Source organism: Thalassophryne amazonica, chromosome 1 (assembly GCF_902500255.1).
Source record: "Thalassophryne amazonica chromosome 1, fThaAma1.1, whole genome shotgun sequence".
Lineage (NCBI taxonomy): Eukaryota > Metazoa > Chordata > Actinopteri > Batrachoidiformes > Batrachoididae > Thalassophryne > Thalassophryne amazonica.
The window spans coordinates 72103613-72121977 of record NC_047103.1 but is presented as its reverse complement, the minus strand read 5'-3'; the positions used below and the strand labels follow the sequence as shown (position 1 = coordinate 72121977).

At 40.2% G+C, this 18365-nt stretch overlaps 1 protein-coding gene across 1 annotated transcript in view; it reads left to right on the top strand.

The window, feature by feature from the left end:
* arhgap29a (Rho GTPase activating protein 29a) overlaps positions 1 to 18174 on the top strand; it is a gene marked incomplete at its 5' end in the record, with an annotated part of 61645 nt that extends 43471 nt beyond the window's left edge. The window contains 7 exon segments of the mRNA XM_034167248.1: positions 607 to 770; positions 2426 to 2614; positions 5074 to 5211; positions 6701 to 6936; positions 9224 to 9548; positions 9731 to 9836; positions 16467 to 18174. Of these exon segments, the coding sequence (XP_034023139.1) occupies positions 607 to 770; positions 2426 to 2614; positions 5074 to 5211; positions 6701 to 6936; positions 9224 to 9548; positions 9731 to 9836; positions 16467 to 17389 (2081 nt within the window).
* Positions 18175 to 18365: the final 191 nt, after the last annotated feature.

Sequence of the window (18365 nt, the reverse complement as noted above, 5' to 3'; positions counted from 1 at the left end):
ATAGCTGCACCTGGACACCAGTCATTGGACCTCCAGCCTATCTTCCTTGCTCGCCTCAGAGCCCTGGAGGTGTACAGGTCCTGTAGTGATGGCAGATTGCAGTCGACCACCTTCTCTGCTGCATGGATGATGCTCTGCAGTCTTTTCCTGTCCTTAGCAGTGGCAGCAGTGTACCAGATTGTGATGGAGTAGGAGATGATGAACTCAATGATGGCAGTGTAGAAGTTCACCATCACTGTTTTTGGCAGGTTGAACTTCCTTAACTGCCACAGAAAGTACATCCTCTGTTGAACATGGATTTAGTGATATGTACATCTAGCTTGACTTGGTTTGATGCAAAAATACTATCTGTTCTTGTTTTAATGCAGTCTGCTGTGCTCTTGTAATTCTTCACTTGTCTATTGTCAACCCAAGCAGACAAAACAAGTTGTAACTGGTGTTTGGTGAACTGGAATTAGCTTGCAGTTACTATGTAGTAGTAAAATAGTGTTACATTCTACAGAGGGCAGGAAAATACTTTATTTGTAGAGGCAGGGAGAAGAACAAGATGGAGTCTGATGAAATGGTAGTCTAATTTTTTCATTCTCCCCTGTGCCCTGTCTGCAGGCTTGAGTGAGATTGTCATAGAGACGGCCAGCTCTCCAGGACCCTTCAGAAACACCCAGATGTCTAAGGCATCTCAAACCCACAAGCTGAGGAAGCTCCGTGCACCGTCAAAGTGTCGCGAGTGCGACGGTCTGGTGGTGTTTCAGGGAGCAGAGTGTGAAGAGGTAACCGTTCTTTTTATTTCTTTGTGGAGTAATAACACACCACAGCATTCAGAGACTGAACTGCAGTTCCAGCAGACAGAATCACAGAAAAATATAAAACAGAGACAACCTGTCCTCTCCTCGGAATGCTTGCATACAGACAAAAATTGAAACTGGCAGCTTGCTGTCCTCAGAGGCCAAATCCACCAAATGGTCCCAGTTGCGGGGGAATGGGCATTGGACACTGAAGAGCCTTTGTTCATTTTTTGAAATGGCGTCACCCTGCTGTTTATTGTAGCCCTAGTTTTTCCCTTCGTTTTATTTATTTTTTTTTTATTCACTGAACTAAATGACAAGAAAATTATATGATGTGAAATTTTATGTAAAATTTATGTAATGGCTTGCAAGCACATTGCCACACATGCAGCTGATTTTAATCCTGTTTCCGCCACAACAACTTGTAGGGCATTTTAGGGATGTATTTTAGGCGAGTTTCTCCACCACTGAGACCACCAATGAAAGGTCATTTTCAGGGCTTTTTATTGGGGGGTTAGATAACACTAAGTCCCTGCGCCACAATAGGTACTTTTGGGTGGTGCTGAAAAACCTTTGGGTAAGGCTCAACACTGATTTGTTGTTAACTTGACAAGAGAGAAGACGACAACAACTCCCAAGCCAGACTTGTAAAATGAGCGAAAGAGCAGAAGAACCAAAATGGAATATGAATAGTGGAGGTGACAGATGGTCCAACAAGGAGGTACATGCTTTGTTGGCTTTTTTCTCAATAGATGAGGTCCAGCAAGGATTAGAGTTTTTGGTGAGGAATAAGGAAATCTACTTCACAGCTTAATTATGGGGTCAATCCTGTAGTAGGTTGATTTCTGGCTTTGCAAACTGACTTTTTGGTGTACTGTAATTAGACTGAGAAAGTGACTAGAATTGAACACTTCTTAAACTGTCCTTAAATAAAGAATTAACTGACAAAAAAACTGTAATTTATGCATATTTTGTACTAAAATAAAATCTTGACTCAAGGACTTGAGTATGAGATACAGTGTAAAGATGTTTTTTAACATATGACTTTTTGGACCTTGGTAGAGCTATTGGCTCCGCTGAGTGCCCTAGAAGTCTTGCATGAATTCACTCACTAACTCAGTCATCTTCAACCACTTACCCCAATTAAGGGTCACAGTTCGCTGAAACCTGTCCCATCATTCATAGGGTGTGTTGAGAGGGTACACCCTGGACAGGACGCCATATCTGTTGCAGGGCCACATATAGTTAAACACACACACTCACCCCTACGGACAATTTAAAGTTTCCAATCCACCTAACCTACATGTCTTTGGATGTGGGAGGAAACCGGAGCACCCAGAGGGAACCCACATGAACACAAGGAGAACATAAAAACCTCACACAAAAAGGCCACAGTTGGGAATCGATCCTATGACCTTCTTGTTGTGAGGCAGCGGTGCTAACCACAAAGCCACTGTGCTGCATGAATTGTCTTTATTAAATTATTGTTTCAATTGTATTTTCTATCTTAATCTCTTTTGCATTTAGTGCTTCAGTGCAGCAAATATGTAAGTGGACAGTTAACTGCTGTCTGTATTTATCGCAGCCTTCAGGATGTATGTTGAACGTTCAGCTTGTTTTATGCTTCAATCTGTCTACAGTGTTCTCTGGCCTGCCACAAGAAGTGTTTAGAAACTCTAGCCATTCAGTGTGGTCATAAGAAGCTCCAAGGCCGGTTGCACCTCTTCGGCATCGACTTCACCCAGGCAGCCAGGGACAGTCAGGATGGCATCCCCTTCATCATACGGAAGTGCACATCAGAAATTGAGAACAGAGCACTCAACATGAAGGTAAATTCAGTCCAATATAAAAGATTCATTCATTCATTTTCTAAGCCCAGTTATTCTAGTTAAGGGTCATAGGAAGACTGGAGCCTGTCATACATGGTGATTTTCTGAATTTTTTTTAGATTCTGTCTCTCACAGTTGAAGTGTACCTACAATAAAACTTAAAGACCTCTCCATTCTTTGTAGATGGGAAAACTTGCAAAATCGACAGTGGATCAAATACCTATTTTCCCCACTGTAGTTGTCTGCTACAAAACACGTAACAGACAGGAACTAAAATGTATAATTTCAGGCTTTATTTACTATGCCCGCAAAAGCATGTTAGCGGTCTCAAAGGTATCGGAACTAAATTTAGCAGAAGTTAATTGGTCCGCTGATGGTTTTCAAAGTTAGCTGAAAAGCTAATCAGTTAACAGAAAGGTTAGCTTCCCTAATTAGTTGGTGGATTAGTGGAACTCTGCCCACCACTGCCTACAATATACAACAAAACACAGCAAAATACAGCAAAACACCACACATAAAACACTGAATGACATAAGAGTAAATTAAAAAAGCAACATTATCAGTCATCACTGATTGTAGGCAGCCAAGAAGAGGGTAAAATTGATCTGTATCATTGTATCATTATAATGTTGGTACCAATCTAAATCTTTTCATGTGTGTCGGAGTATTGGGCTCAGTAGCAACCACAGCTGTTTTAATCCATATGAAGCTACTAAGCATTTAGCACCAGCTACTTCATTGTACAGTGTTTAATTTGCAAATCACATTTGACATGCATTATTTTTAGAAATGTGTATTATTATTATTACGTCCGCCGGGGATGTAATAAAATCATCAGCATTTATTTATTCATCTGTCTGTCTGTGTGTCTGTTAGCAGGATTACATCAAAACTACTGCATGGAGTTTGACGAAATTTGCAACAAAGATACATATTAGGCCATGAAAGATTCCATTAAATGTTGGAGGTGATGTGGATCCGGATCTGGATAGAATAGAATAGAAAAAACTTTATTGTCCCCAAAGGGAGATTTGTCCTGGGCACAGTGCTACATATTGCTTAAAAACAATACAAAAAAAAAAAAACACAATAAAAACAGATACAAACAACACACATTCAGCCACAGAGTTGGTAAAGTGCAGGTTAAGTACTGTGCAGAAAATCTGATGTACGTGAAGATCTAGTGTTCAGCAGTTTAATAGAAAATGGGACAAAGGACAGCTTAAATCTGTTAGTCCGGCACTGTGGCACCCTCAGTCTCCGTCCTGAAGGCAACAGGAGATATTCACTGTAAAGAGGATGCTCTGGGTCCTTTGAAATGATTTTACCTCTTCTTACCACTGCCTCTTCATATAAGGCTTGAATAGACAGGTAATCTTACAGGTAAAGCCCTACTACTTTCATGGCTGTTTTATGGATGTGAGCAAGCTTGTTTTTCAGCTGGACAGACAGGGTACTAAACCATGCTGTAATCCCATAACGAATAAGACTCTCAAGTGTTGCTCTGTAAAAAAACAAGCAAGATGTTAATTCCCACTCCATATAGCCTCAACCTCCGTAAAGAATACAGCCTCTGCTGCAACGTGAGCAGAGAGAGTCAGTGGTTTCTGGATCAATTTTCATTTTATATAGGCTTTGAAGGATTATGTCAACAATTACTTCACGCATTCTCAAAAAATCTACACCACAGTTAGATATTAGGCCATGGAAGAGTCCATGAAAATTTCAAGGTGATCTGGATCCGAATCCAGATTCTGGATCAAATTTCACTTTATATAGGCTTTGAAGGATTACTGTTAGCAGGATTACATCAAAACTACTGCACAGAGTTTGACGAAATTTTCAACAAAGATACATATTAGGCCATGAAATATTCCATTAAATGTTGGAGGTGATCTGGATTCGGATCCGGATTCTGGATCAATTTTCACTTTATATATAGGCTTTGAAGGATTACTGTTAGCAGGATTTCATCAAAACTACTGCACAGATTTTGACAAAATTTTCAACAAAGATACATATTAGGTCATGAAAGATTCCATTAAATTATGGAGGTGATCCGGATCCGGATTCTGGATCAAGTTTCACTTTATATAGGCTTTGAAGGATTATGTCAACACTACTTCACAGATTCTCGCCAAATTCGCACCACAGATAGATATTAGGACATGGAAGAATCGACTGAATTGTGGAGGTGATCCAGATCTGGCTTGGCAGATGTCAGAAATCTCTGATTGCGCTAGTTATTATTATGATTATTATGATTTTTTTATTTGTTACATGGTGTAGTATCACAGTTTTTGCCCAATGTGATCCTGAAAATTGTGTCACGCGTTTGTGCACTAACTGTGTTGCCTTCTGTGGCTTTGAAGGGTATCTCACAGTTTTTGCCCAATGTGATCCTGAAAATTGTGTCACGTGTTTGTGCACTAACTGTGTTGCCTTCTGTGGCTTTGAAGGGTATCTACCGTGTGAATGGTGCCAAGTCTCGGGTAGAGAAGTTGTGCCAGGCGTTTGAAAATGGGAAAGACCTGGTGGAGCTCTCCGATCTTTATCCCCATGACATTAGCAACGTACTCAAACTCTATTTGAGACAGGTGGGTGGGGTGTCACTGCTTGTCACTCATATAAAAATAAGGGACTTTACATTTATAATCAAATGTTTGATGTACGAGGTCTATTAGAAAAGAAACCAACAGTTTTATTTTTTTAAAAAACTATATGGATTTGAATCACGTGTGATTACATCAGCCAAGCTTGAACCCTCGTGCGCATGCGTGAGTTTTTTCACGCCTGTCGGTGACGTCATTCGCCTGTGAGCACGCCTTGTGGAAGGAGTGGTCCAGCCCCCTCGTCTGATTTTTATTGTCTGAGAAGTTGCTGAGAGACTGGCGCTGTGCTTGATCAAAATTTTTTCCAAAACTGTGAGGCACATCCGAGTGGACACCATTCGAGAAATTCAGCTGGTTTTCGGTGTAAATTTTAACGGCTGATGAGAGATCTGGGATTGTTTCTATCGCTGTAAGGACTTCCTATGGAACGGGACGTCGAGCAGCGCTCCGAGGCGACGTCGTCATCCTGTTTCAAGCTGAAAACCTCCAAATTTAAGCCTCTGTTGACCCAGGACGTCGTGAGAGAACAGAGAACCATTTGTAAAATCCAGGCGGCTTTTGGTGGCTTTCAGTTGAGTGAGTATCTGAGAAATTGTTTAACAGCAGGGCATGTTCCAACTTTCCCTTAAGGCTTCCAACGGAGGTGTTTTTCCTGTGGCAGGCGCGCTGCGCCGGCTGCGAGCCGACGCACCAATCCATCCGCACGTCTTTCATTAAAAAAATCTCCTTTAACAGTGGAATGTCCGGATAAGCTGCTGATTCCGACCTCTTCTGAAAGTTCTCTGTTCTCTCACGACGTCCTGGGTCAACAGAGGCTTAAATTTGGAGGTTTTCAGCTCGAAACAGGATGACGACGTCGCCTCGGAGCGCTGCGCGACGTCCCGCTCCATGGGAAGGTCCTTACAGTGATAGAAACATTCCAAAATCTCTCATCAGCCGTTAAAATTTTCACCAAAAACCAGCTGAATTTCTCTAATGGTGTCCACTCAGATGTGCCTCACAGTTTTTGAAAAAATTTTGATCAAGCACAGCGCCAGTCTCTCAGCAACTTCTCAGACAAAGGAATTCCGACGAGGGGGCTGGACCACTCCTTCCACAAGGCGTGCTCACAGGCGAATGTCGTCACCGACAGGCGTGAAAAAACTCTCGCATGCCCACGAGGGTTCAAGCTTGGCTGATGTAATCACACGTGATTCCAAATCCATATGGGTTTTTAAAAAAAAAAAATAAGGTCGGACACTTTTCTCACAGACCTTGTATAGAAATATTTAACTACCTGCGTAACAAGGGAAATCATTTCATGAAATGGTCAAAAACCAATTCATGAAATTCTTTCCTTTTTTCAGCAGGTACTTAAATATTTATCTCTTCGAATTTTGCCTTATTTGTAAATTTATCAACCCCCCCGTTTGTTCTGAACTTCGCTGTTTTGTGTACTTTTTAATCTCTCCATACTTTCTCATATACTTGATAGCTTCCAGAGCCAATCATCCTCTTCCGTTACTATAACGATTTCATTGGTTTGGCCAAAGAATGCCAGAGCATCATTGCGGAAGAACTGGAGGCAGTGCGGGTCGGATCCACTCAGGCGACACCAGCGCAGCTCAGCGTGGATCTCAGCCGGGTCCTCTTCAAGATCAAGGACCTGCTGAGGCAGCTGCCACCAACTCATTACAAAACCCTGCAGTTCCTCATGGAGCATTTGCATCGGTAGGGAGGTCACAGGCGTTTGTCAGTCTCAGGCAAAAATAAAATAAAATAAAATGACAAGGAAGTCTGCAATTTGGTTTATGAAAAATCAAAGATAATGTGCACTGTATAGCTAGGAGCTTTATTTTCAATCACTTTTACCTCAGTCTGACCAGCAAAGGTTGGTGGTCTGGTTTTTGGGAATAATCCATGGGATTTAGTAAATGCAGTTTGCACATGTCAAAGTTATTCGTATAAACACTTTGAGTCCAGTTTTTCTAAGACTTGCATTTTCTGGTTGACTTCAGCGACTTTACAAACTATATGCAAATATCAGCCAAGAATTTACTTTGTCAGAAACTTGGAGGTCGTACATTGATCTGTTGTACAGCAGTAAGCTGTACAGTTTGCAGTAATTTGTCTAGTGCTTGTATTTTGCTGTGGTAGCAAACATCAGTAGTCTAAGCATAAAGTTTAGATATTATGAACTGGGCTGGGCAGTATGGCCTAAACCTTATATGACACTAAAATGCAGCACGGGCATAACTATATATATCACAGTCTTAAAATTTCAATATCCATGCTTCTGAAACAGTAAAGCAGTGGCAGGGCACCTATTACTGTACGCTTAACTGTATTGTGAGGACATGTGTCTCATAATCCAGAGGCATTTAAGAACATTTATGGTGCATAATTGAAATGAAAAGAAAAAAAGAGTAAAAAGTTAGTCCAATTGCAAGAAATAGAAAAAAATACAAGATTTTATCTAAACAACAGACATTTAGACATCTGTAGCATGCCTATAACAAAGTAAATAGCTGATCTTCAATTACAGTTTTGCAGATATAGACCTACACACTGCGAAAAGAGTGTGTCTTTGGAGGAAAGGCATTCTTATGGATCCATTCTTATGGATCCATTCTTTTAATCAGTTTTTTTGTTAATCACAGAGGGATCATGAATTAATCTGGCTCGAGGGCCATTTTTACCTCGGCTAACGAAGTAGGCAGAGTTTGTTTTCGCTCCTGTTTGTTTGTTTTTGAACAGCCTGAAGCCCACAATTTTGCATTTATCATTATGATGTTGTTAGTGAAGATTTATATCCTGATAGGCAAGAACTGATTCAATTTTCAAGGTCAAACATCAGAGTCAGGAAAAATTGGAAAAATCCCTATCTTTAACATTGAACGAATATTCAAAAATTCATAACTCTGCCAAAAAAGATTAAATTTCTTTCGTCTTTGATAGTGTTATGTAGGATGGTATCCTTTGTCGACTGACAAAGTTTAATCTGGATCTGATCCAGATTACAGATTTTGTGTCCATTTAAATTTAACATTGAAAACCCCAATTTAATGCCTCTTTTACATTATATCTTAATCACGCACCGTCACCTGACAAAGTTTGATCTGGATCTGATCTGGATTGTGTATGTTGTGGACATTTGAATTTAATATTGAAAAGCCCATTTGGTGTACATTTTGCATTATATCTGAATTAAAAGTACCTCAATCACAGTCATTTGTGACAATGAGGTACAAACTGGCACTCTCAACGAATAGACTAAGTTTGATCCGTATCTGATCCGTATTGCGGATTTAACGAATATTTTAACATTGAAAAGCCCTTTTCATCTATATTTTGTATTATATTTTAGCTTATGAAAAGCCGCTTCTAACAACACTTTGACCTTGAAAAGTTTTTGCAAGGTAAAAATGTGGAATGGGAAACTCATGTTGGCGGATATTTGGGCTTTGAGTGCTTTGCTGTAGTTATTTTTGTGTGTGTGTGTGTGTGTGTGTGTGTGTGTGTGTGTGTGTGTGTGTGTGTGTGTGTGTGTGTGTGTGTGTGTGTGTGTGTGTGTGTGTGTGTGTATATATATACATACACACACACACACCATAGTCAGTGAGAATTCCATGTCTAACTGGCATGCATTATTTTCGTGTATACGCACACGTAGTTCGGCAAGTTAAGTCACTAATATCACTTAATATCAGCGCAGATCAGCTGTGTTTTGACAGGTGAATGACAGGAATGGTACATTGCAGCACAACGCCCATCGTTCACTGTTGTTCGCTATATCTCTAATTTCTCTAAAATATTAGTCCTGTCACCTTTCTGTTTTCATAGCATTCATCCATGATCCAAAGTACATAATAAGCATACCAAACGGCAAATGTCAGCTCTCCCCAGTTTCTCCGTGATCAAAGCCATATATACGCATGCATACTTGCACAAAGAGGCCACTTGGCTATTATAATACAGATGTCAGCCATCATTCCTTCCATCTTATCCCTATCTGCAGGGTGATGGAGCATTCAGAGGAGAATAAGATGACGGCTAGTAACCTTGGCATCGTCTTTGGGCCAACATTGATAAAGCCGAGGCAAACTGATGCTGAAGTTTCCCTTTCCTCTCTGGTGGATTACCCCTATCAGGCGCTTATTGTAGAGCTTCTGATCAGACACTACCAGATGCTCTTTGATACCCCCCTCAGTCATTCAGGAGGGATGTTGCCTACTGAGGCTGCCCACCCTCGCCATATTACCTACATGACACAGCAGGAGAAGGAGCAGCAGCTTAGAAGGCACTCTAGGTCCGTGGGAGACATCAAGGAGGCCAGGCAGGAGGTATAGCAGAAAATTAAATGTTTCCTCTGTTTGTAATGCCTTTGCATTCCATTTCACAAACTGTGACAGTGCATGTGGAACAGTTTTACATTATCATACATTTGTAGGTTTCCTATTTATCATGAAGTGGCACTATGTTTTTTTGGTGACCTCATCAGTCGTGTGTCTTACCATCACTGCAGAGCTCTAAGGTGTATAAGAGGCCGTCCTCAATTATTCCTGTCTTCCACCAACTGGCTGAGGTTCAGGAAAGCACACCAAGCCCTGAGGGAAGTGACTTTGAACCTGGTCAGTATTGTTATGTAGTTACAGTATGTTCACAACACATCAGAATTCTAAGACTGTGTTAGTTGTTTTAGAAGCATTTCTGGAGGTTATTCTGTTCACCATGTACCAGTAAAGAATGATTTGACCTATGGAAATGCCACCTTCAGAAATGTAGGCAGATTATTTGAATATAGACATTCTGCACACACTCACACACACTTATATAACTCCTCTTAGCAGCACAGTTTTTTGGACGTGTAATTAATGCACTTACTTTTTGTGACCCTACAGCAGTGTGTGGATGGCAAGCAGAAACAAACCTACTTGAGCAGAAATCCCCAATTAATGTGTTGTTTGATTGATCTGTATTTGATTAATTGAATAAGAATCACCTAATAAGTATGTGGCCATTGTCTGTTTTGCTATACTATGCCTGTTGTCAGCTCTTCAAACAGTACACATCTCGCTCTGTTTCATATGCATGGAGCAATAATAGGCTTCCAGCTATGTGGTGGAAGTAAAAAAAAAAAAAATCTCTCCAAATACACTGTTTCTGATGAATGGTGAGTGTGATATTACCTGCCTCCTGGCCAGTCATGTATGTAGTGATTTCCACAAAAACGTTTTTCTTTGCTGTTGTCTGTGTAGCTCCTGTTTACGAGGTCTATCAGAAAAGTTTCCTACCTTTTTATTTTTTTCAAAAACTATATGGATTTGAATCACATGCGATTACATCAGCCAACCTTGAACCCTCATGCGCATGCGTGAGTTTTTTCACGCCTGTCGGTTACGTCATTCGCCTGTGGGCAGGCTTTGAGTGAGGACTGGTCCACCCCTCCCGTTGGAAATCCTTTGTCTGAAAACTTGCTGAGAGACTGGCGCTTTGCTTTATCAAAATTTTTTCAGAACCTGTGAGGCACATCCAAGTGGACACCATTCGAGAAATTCAGCTGGTTTTTGGTGAAAATTTTACGAAGTTCCCAGACAAAAGAAATCCGACGAGAGGGGTGGACCACTTCTCACTCAAAGCCTGCCCACAGGCGAATGACGCAACCGACAGGCGTGAAAAAACTCACGCATGCGCACGAGGGTTCAAGGTTGGCTGATGTAATCGCACGTGATTCAAATCCATATAGTTTTTGAAAAAAATAAAAAGGTCGGATACTTTTCTAATAGACCTTGTACACAGGCAATTCATAGGCATGTTTGAGTAAAGGTTCATTTATGAAGACATTTAAAGACACTTTTTTACATGCAACAAAAACAATAATGAACATACTTTAACAACAAAAAACATAATTCAGACACTATTACTCTGAGTCCAAGTTATACTACAACAATTCTGTATCAAGTGGAATTGATGAGGTATAAAAAACAATGTGTTCATTAAAAAAATGATTATAAAAATGAAGAAGCAGCTTGCATTGAAGACATAATAAAAATTGCGACTCATTTACAATTTTGCAAAGTTAACTGTGGACAATCATGCAGTTAATTGGATTAAATATTTTAATCGATTGACAATCCTAATACATATAGATCAGGAAGAGCATGTGACTTGTGCCCTCGTCACATTAAATTGAAAAACGTCTCATTGGTTATCACAGCTTTGGAGCCACAGTCACGGCCTATCTTGCCAGTGTTTTATCTGCATACAACGCAAACTTATTTCTGCCGCTGATCCAATAGGGCAGGCACACATTGTAACTGGCCTTGCATCTTTTCATTGGTCTCTGTAAGGCACACTTTGTTCATAACGTTGATGGACAAATATGGCCAAATCTTCTGTGGAGTAACTGTTATTTTGGCAGTGCGCTAATTGGATTATTTTTGGTATTTTTTTTATCTTACTGGCAGTCAGCTGAGACCAGCACAGCATTAAAAACTCCCAGTGCTGTCTGCGTTAGATGTTGCAATCTGACATCTACCACAAAGATTCTGACTAGTATCATCATAAAAATAAACGCCTCCAAATGTATTTGCAACCATTTTTCTTCAAATGTTCTCTCAAAATTTGATCAATCTGTTTGTGCCATTAAAACTCCTTTTCAGTAACTCCTGTTTCATATCAGACATTTTGGTGCTGAAGACAAAGTTTCAGTTAAAACCATATAAAACTTTGTGATTCTTAACAGCAGCCTGGATGCAGTGCATTATATGAATGAATTTTATAACTGGGCAACCCTCTGTCCACTTTTGGTCTTGCCTCCTATTTTGTGGACATGTTTTACTGGGGTGTCTGGAGTTAAACTTTGAAGAAAAAAGTGGGTACATATACATCCTGAGATCTGTCAGTGGTGACTGGGAGAGATTCTTGCAATAATTATGCATATTAATTTTGCTTTTTGCAGTTCGGCTCAAGGAGGATTTGTTTCTGATTTCCATCCATGTTGCATTGTTTTGCGATGTCCCAAACTACAGGCCGGGCTGAAGGTCGCAAAACATGGATGCATTAATTGCACTTTAGAAAAATCTGTCATTTAGCAGTTAAAATTAGTGTTGAACACATCACCATTTTTCTCAGTAAATATATTTCTAAAGGTGCTACTGACATGAAACTTTCACCATATATCCATAACAACTCAGGTAATCCATAGATGCAGAGAAATAAAATGGAATGACACAAGGGAAAAGTATTGAACATGCTTACTGAAATTTATTTAATACTTCATGCAAAAGCCTTTGTTGGTAATGACCACTTCAAAATGCCTCCTGTATGAAGCAACTACTCACGTGCATTGTTCAAGTGTGACACAGTCTTCAAATATTGAAGGTTCCATGGACCTCTTCTATGAACTCTGATCTTTAGTTCTTTCTTTAGATTGTCGATTGGATTAAAGTCAGGTGATTGGCTGGGCCATTCTAGCAGCTTTATTTTCATTCTCTGAAACCAGTTGAGAGTTTCCTTGGCTGTGTGTTTGGGGTCAAGGTCTTGCTGAAATGTTCCCCTTTGTGTCATCATCATCATCATCATCCTGGTAGATTTTAAACAAGAATGTCTTGATAGATTTTTCTGTTCATCGCTCCTTCAATTATATGACATTCGCCAGTGCTGTATGCTGAAAAACAGCCCCACGCCATGATGTTCCCACCTCCAAACTTCACTGTTGGTATGGTATTTTTAGGATGATGTGCAGTGACATTTATGGTGTGTGTATGGTGTGGCATCCAAAGAGCTCAAATTTGGTCTCATCTGATCAGACTATCCCAGTATTTTACAGACTTGGCTAAATATTGTGCAGCAAACTTTAAACAAGCTTGTACTCTTTGTCTTTAGCGATGGAGTCTTGCATGGTGAGTGTACATACAGGCCATGGCGGTTGAGTGCATTACTTATTGTTTTCTTTCAAACAATTGTTCCTTCTAATTCAGGTTTTTCTGAAGTGGTTAATTCCTTTCAGTCCTCTGTCAGTAATCTTGTGAGGAGCACCTGGTCGTGGCAAGTTTATGGTGAAATGACGTTCTTTCCACTTTCAGATAATAGCAGTGCTCCCTGGGACATTCAGAAGTTTAGAAATCCTTCTGTAACCAATGCCATCAGTATGTTTTGCAACAGTAAGGTTGTGAAGATCTTGAGAGAGCTCTCTGCTTTTACCCATATTGAGATGTTGCTTGTGTGACACCTTGGTAATGACACACCTTTTTATAGGCCATCAGTTGGGACTGAACAAACTGATATTAATTTGTACTGAAAAAGGGCAGGACTGTAGGGGAGGTGATGGTCTAGTGGTTAAGGTGTTGGGCTTGAGTCCAGAAGATCATGGGTTCAAATCCCCGCCTGACTGGAAAATCACTAAGGGCCCTTGGGCAAGGTCTTTAATCCCCTATTGCACCTTGTCTGGCAGCACCCTGACATCGGGGTGAATGTGAGGCATAATTGTAAAGCACTTTGAGCGTCTGATGCAGATGGAAAAGCGCTATATAAATGCAGTCCATTTACCATTTGACTGCTTTCTAATTACTAATAAAGTTCAGCTGGTGTCTTGGCTTTCCTTGCCTTTATGCACCTCCCTTTCATCATATGTTCAATACTTTTTCCATTTCACATAATTACACAGAACTTAATTTATGGACAGATGTGGTGTGATTTCTTTGTATGTTGGATTACTTGGTTTGTTATCACCATCTGGTGAAAACTTTGTCAATAGCACCTTTACAAATACATTTTTGAGAAAAATGGTGACGTGTTCAATACTTACTTTACCCACTGTATATACAGTGCATCCGGAACATTTTCACAGCGTGTCACATTTTTCAATTTTAATTCCATTTCAGTTTTCAGTTTATTACTCGAGGCCAACATATGCAGCTGGTCTGCTCTGTGTCAGCCTGATCCCATCAGATCTCAGAAGCTAAGCAGAGCAGGATCTGGTTAGTACTTGGATGGGAGACCTCTTTGGAACACCAGCGGCTGTGAGTGTTTCTCCAGGTGAAACTGGAGTTGCGTCAGGAAGGGCATCCGGCGTAAAACTTGTGCCAATTACCAATGCGGATCTGGCTGTATCCGCTGTGGGGACCCCGAACAAAAACCGGGCACAGCCGAATGAACAACAACTCGAGGCCAACATATGGCCATCAGATATTACGAAGACCTGGCGTCCATGCGTCTGTCCATGTACAGCATAAGTCCAGACCTACCACAGTCTTCAAATTCACAAGGAACATTCTTGGGACACAGACCTTGGACATGTTCGAAGATGGCCAACCTTGACATATTTTAAGTGGTTAAAAAGTCGCATTCTGTACCTAATTTTATGGCATGATCTCGCGGACGTTAGTGTGGTGACGTCTCATGCTGCTCGTTAGGTGGAACTCTGTTTCCTTTGTGTGTAAATATAACTTCTTTGTCATATATTATGCAAAAGCTAGCGAGAAATAAACACCTGTTAAACTGAAAATACTGTTTTTGTAACCTGATAACACCTTTGGAAGGATTTACAAACCATTTAGCGCATGTTAGCGTGGTGACATCACATGCTGCTAGCTAGGTGGAAACTCAGTTTCCACGAGCCCTAAGCTTAACTGAATTTTGATGAAGTGAGGCCGAGACCTTTTCCATTGCTCATGAATTAATTTCAAAGGATAAGAAGCATAGTACCATACTATGTCAGTATGCTAGCCATATGAGAGGGAGAATAGATGTGTCTTGAGTCTTGTGTGGACTTGAGTGTCTCTACAGAATTTGACTTTTATCTCCGTAGGGAGATCCACATTTTATGTTACAGCCTTATTCCATAATAGAGTAAATTCATTTTGTCCCTCAAATTTCTTCTCACAACACCCCATAATAACATGAAAAAAGTTTTTTTTTTTTTAAATGTTTGCAAATTTATTTCCACTCAAGGACATTCACAGAGTTGTCCTGCAGCAACTCCTTTGATATCTTGGCTGTGTGCTTATGGTCATTGTCCTGCTAAAAGATGAATTGTCGTTGCAGTCTGGGGTCAAGAGCGCTCTGGAGCGGGTTTTCATCCAGGATTTCTCTGTACATTGCTACATTCATCTTTCCCCTAAATCCTGACTAGTCTCCCAGTTTCTGAAAAACATCCCCACAGCATGATGCTGCCACCATCATGCTTCACTGTAGGGATGGTGCCTGGTTTCTTCCAAACATGACGCCTGGCATTCATGCCTTAGAGTTCAATCTTTGTCTCATCAGACCAGAGAATTTTGTTTCTCATGGTCTGAGAGTCCTTCAGGTGCCTTTTGGCAAACTCCAGGTGGGCTGCCATAGATCTTTTGCTAAGGAGTGGCGTCCATCTGGCAACTCTACCATAGTGGCCTGATTGGTGGATTGCTGCAGAGATGGTTGTCCTTCTGGAAGGTTCTCCTCTTTCCACATAGGAATGCTGGAGCTCTGACACAGTGACCATTGTGTTCTTGGTCACCTCCCTGACTCAGGTCCTTCTCCGATGATAGCTCACTATAGATGGGTGGCCAGCTCCAGGAAGAGTTTTGGTGGATCTGAACTTCTTCCATTTACAGATGATAGAGGTGACTGTGCTCATTGGGACCTTCAAAGCAGCAGAAATGTTTCTGTACCCTTCCCCAGATTTGTGCCTCGAGACAATCTTGTCTTGGTGATGTACCATCAATTTCTTTGACTTCATGCTTGGTTTGTGCTCTGACATGCATTGTCACCTGTGGGACCTTACACCTTAGACAGGTGTGTGTGCCTTTCCAAATCATGTTCAGTCAAATGAATTTACCCCAGGTGGACTCCAATTCAGCTATACAAACACCTCAAGGATGATCAGTGGAAACAAGATACACCTGAGTTCAATTTTGAGTTTCATGACAAAGGCTGTGAATACTTAGGTACATGTGATTCCTTAGGTTTTTTTATTATTATTTTTAATAAAATTGCAAAAATCTTAAAAAAAAAAATTGCATTGTTATTATGGGGTATTGTGTGTAGAATTTTGGGGGGAAAATGAATTTCATCCATTTTGGAATGAAGCTGTAACATAACAAAATGTGTAAAAAAGTGAAGTGCTGTGAATACTTTCCAGATGAACTGTATAAATACACATGGTTATTTTCACGGACTAAATATTTTTAATTTCTTGTTTCTTCTTTTTTTTACTCCTTCTTTTGGTCAATTGGCAATAGGGCTGTTTATGTTTAACTCTTGTATCTCTCTGTTTGAAGTTGACGAAGTGGATTCACTGACCATCAATGGGATTTTGTCATCAAGTATTCCTGAAGTCCCAAAAGCTGGCGAGAGAGGCCTTTCTCGGTCTCATCATATCAGCGTTTCCAAGGTCCAGCTTCGACACACTCGTAACAAGTTTAATTCCCGACCAGTTAGCATGCCTGTTGAACGGATATCTAACAGAGACGAACTGGATGAGTGTAATTCCCAAAACAATGCTGACCACAATGATGGAAAAGAGAACATTTGTAACCAGTCCATTGAAGAGGTGGACGAAGATGAGAAAACAACGCTTGTGGGTTCAAATTACCGTAGTACATTTATTGACACCCAAACATTACGCAGGACATGGGACAAACAGTACAAACATGATGTTGCTTCCAGGACTGCTGCAATTATAGCCAGTTCACCTTCAGAGAATACTACAGTGGATGCAAAGCAAGTATCCATTTCTATGTCATTGTCCTCCACAACATGTTCTTTTCGGACTACAGGGAGCACGCTCAGCACTGTCTACCCCAACAAATCTTATGCTGTTGCACTGCAACCCAGTAGGATGTTGATAAATGAAGAAGATCCAACCAAATACGGCCCTGTGCCAACAACCTTCAGGGCACCCAGGACTCTACAGCCTCCCCCAGGAACTTTCTACAAGCCCCCTTCAGGGAGAAAAGCTAAAATGCTGCAGAACTGTTTGCCATCTCATAGTACTGAGGAGGAAGAAGAGGAGGAATTAGGGATAAAGATGGAAGTGTCAGTAGATTATCCTTTTCAGGAAGACAATGAGACCGAGGATTTGGCCATGTCCCAGTCGCCTAGCTTTGAAGAACTTGTTCCAAATCAGGCCAAACCAGTGTACCAGAGACTAAGGTCTAAACACCTCCAAGAGGTGGAACACCGAGAGGCTCATTTTGTGTAATCATTGTAAATCTTTAAGCACGCAATGGGCGTGGCTGGCTGTCTATAACACAATGTTTCAACATCTTCTGTTAATGAAGGAACTATTATAAACTTTAAAGATTCAGAAGAAAAAAAGATCAAATGTACTATAATGGTAGCACTGTGCGATAAAACATTGTACCTTTGGCTTTCGAAAAACAAACAGGATGCACTTAAAATGCTGCATACGTTTAGCATGCTTCACCAATATTTCATGTACCAATCACTTGTTTACCACTCACTGACACCTGATTGAGATATTTATAATTGTTTTAAAGCTGTGCAATGACATTGTTTTTGAGTTTTTTGTTCATATCAGCATTACATACCTATGTTTATATACCAAATACAATGATTGAGTTGTTACAGCAGTGCATGTACAGATGTTATGTTGACCAACCCAACATTATGCTTTCATGAAGCTTTTTTCTTTTTTTTTTCTGTGTTCTGTCTGAAATGTTTAAACTGTTACATTTTGGTAATTATGTTTTCCTTATATCTTGTGTATAAAGCATATATAAAGGATTTTTATTACATGATTTACTGGTTATCTATGTTGATATTTGGTAATATTGCAAAGAGTAACAACCATTCGTTTTATACGTTTAAACTTGTCATAACTGAAAAACCTTGAGAAATGTCAACATGGCATATCTTTGTTTTTAGTTATGTAACAGTTATACTTTCTTAATTGCCAAAGCAGTTGTTAGTATTATTATTATTATTGTTGTCGTCGTTTTATAAGGGCTGTAGTTTTGTAATGGCCTAAATCGTAGAGGTCAGTTTCTGTGTAGTATGAAACACATCTTGTATATGAAAGGGCATCTGTTTTTATGGTAATGTACATTGGCAGAATGTTAAGTTCATTGTTAAAAGCAAACAACAAAAACAGGTACATGAAAAACACAATTTTGTAACTTACTAAAATGTACATGAAAACTTTCAGATAATTATTT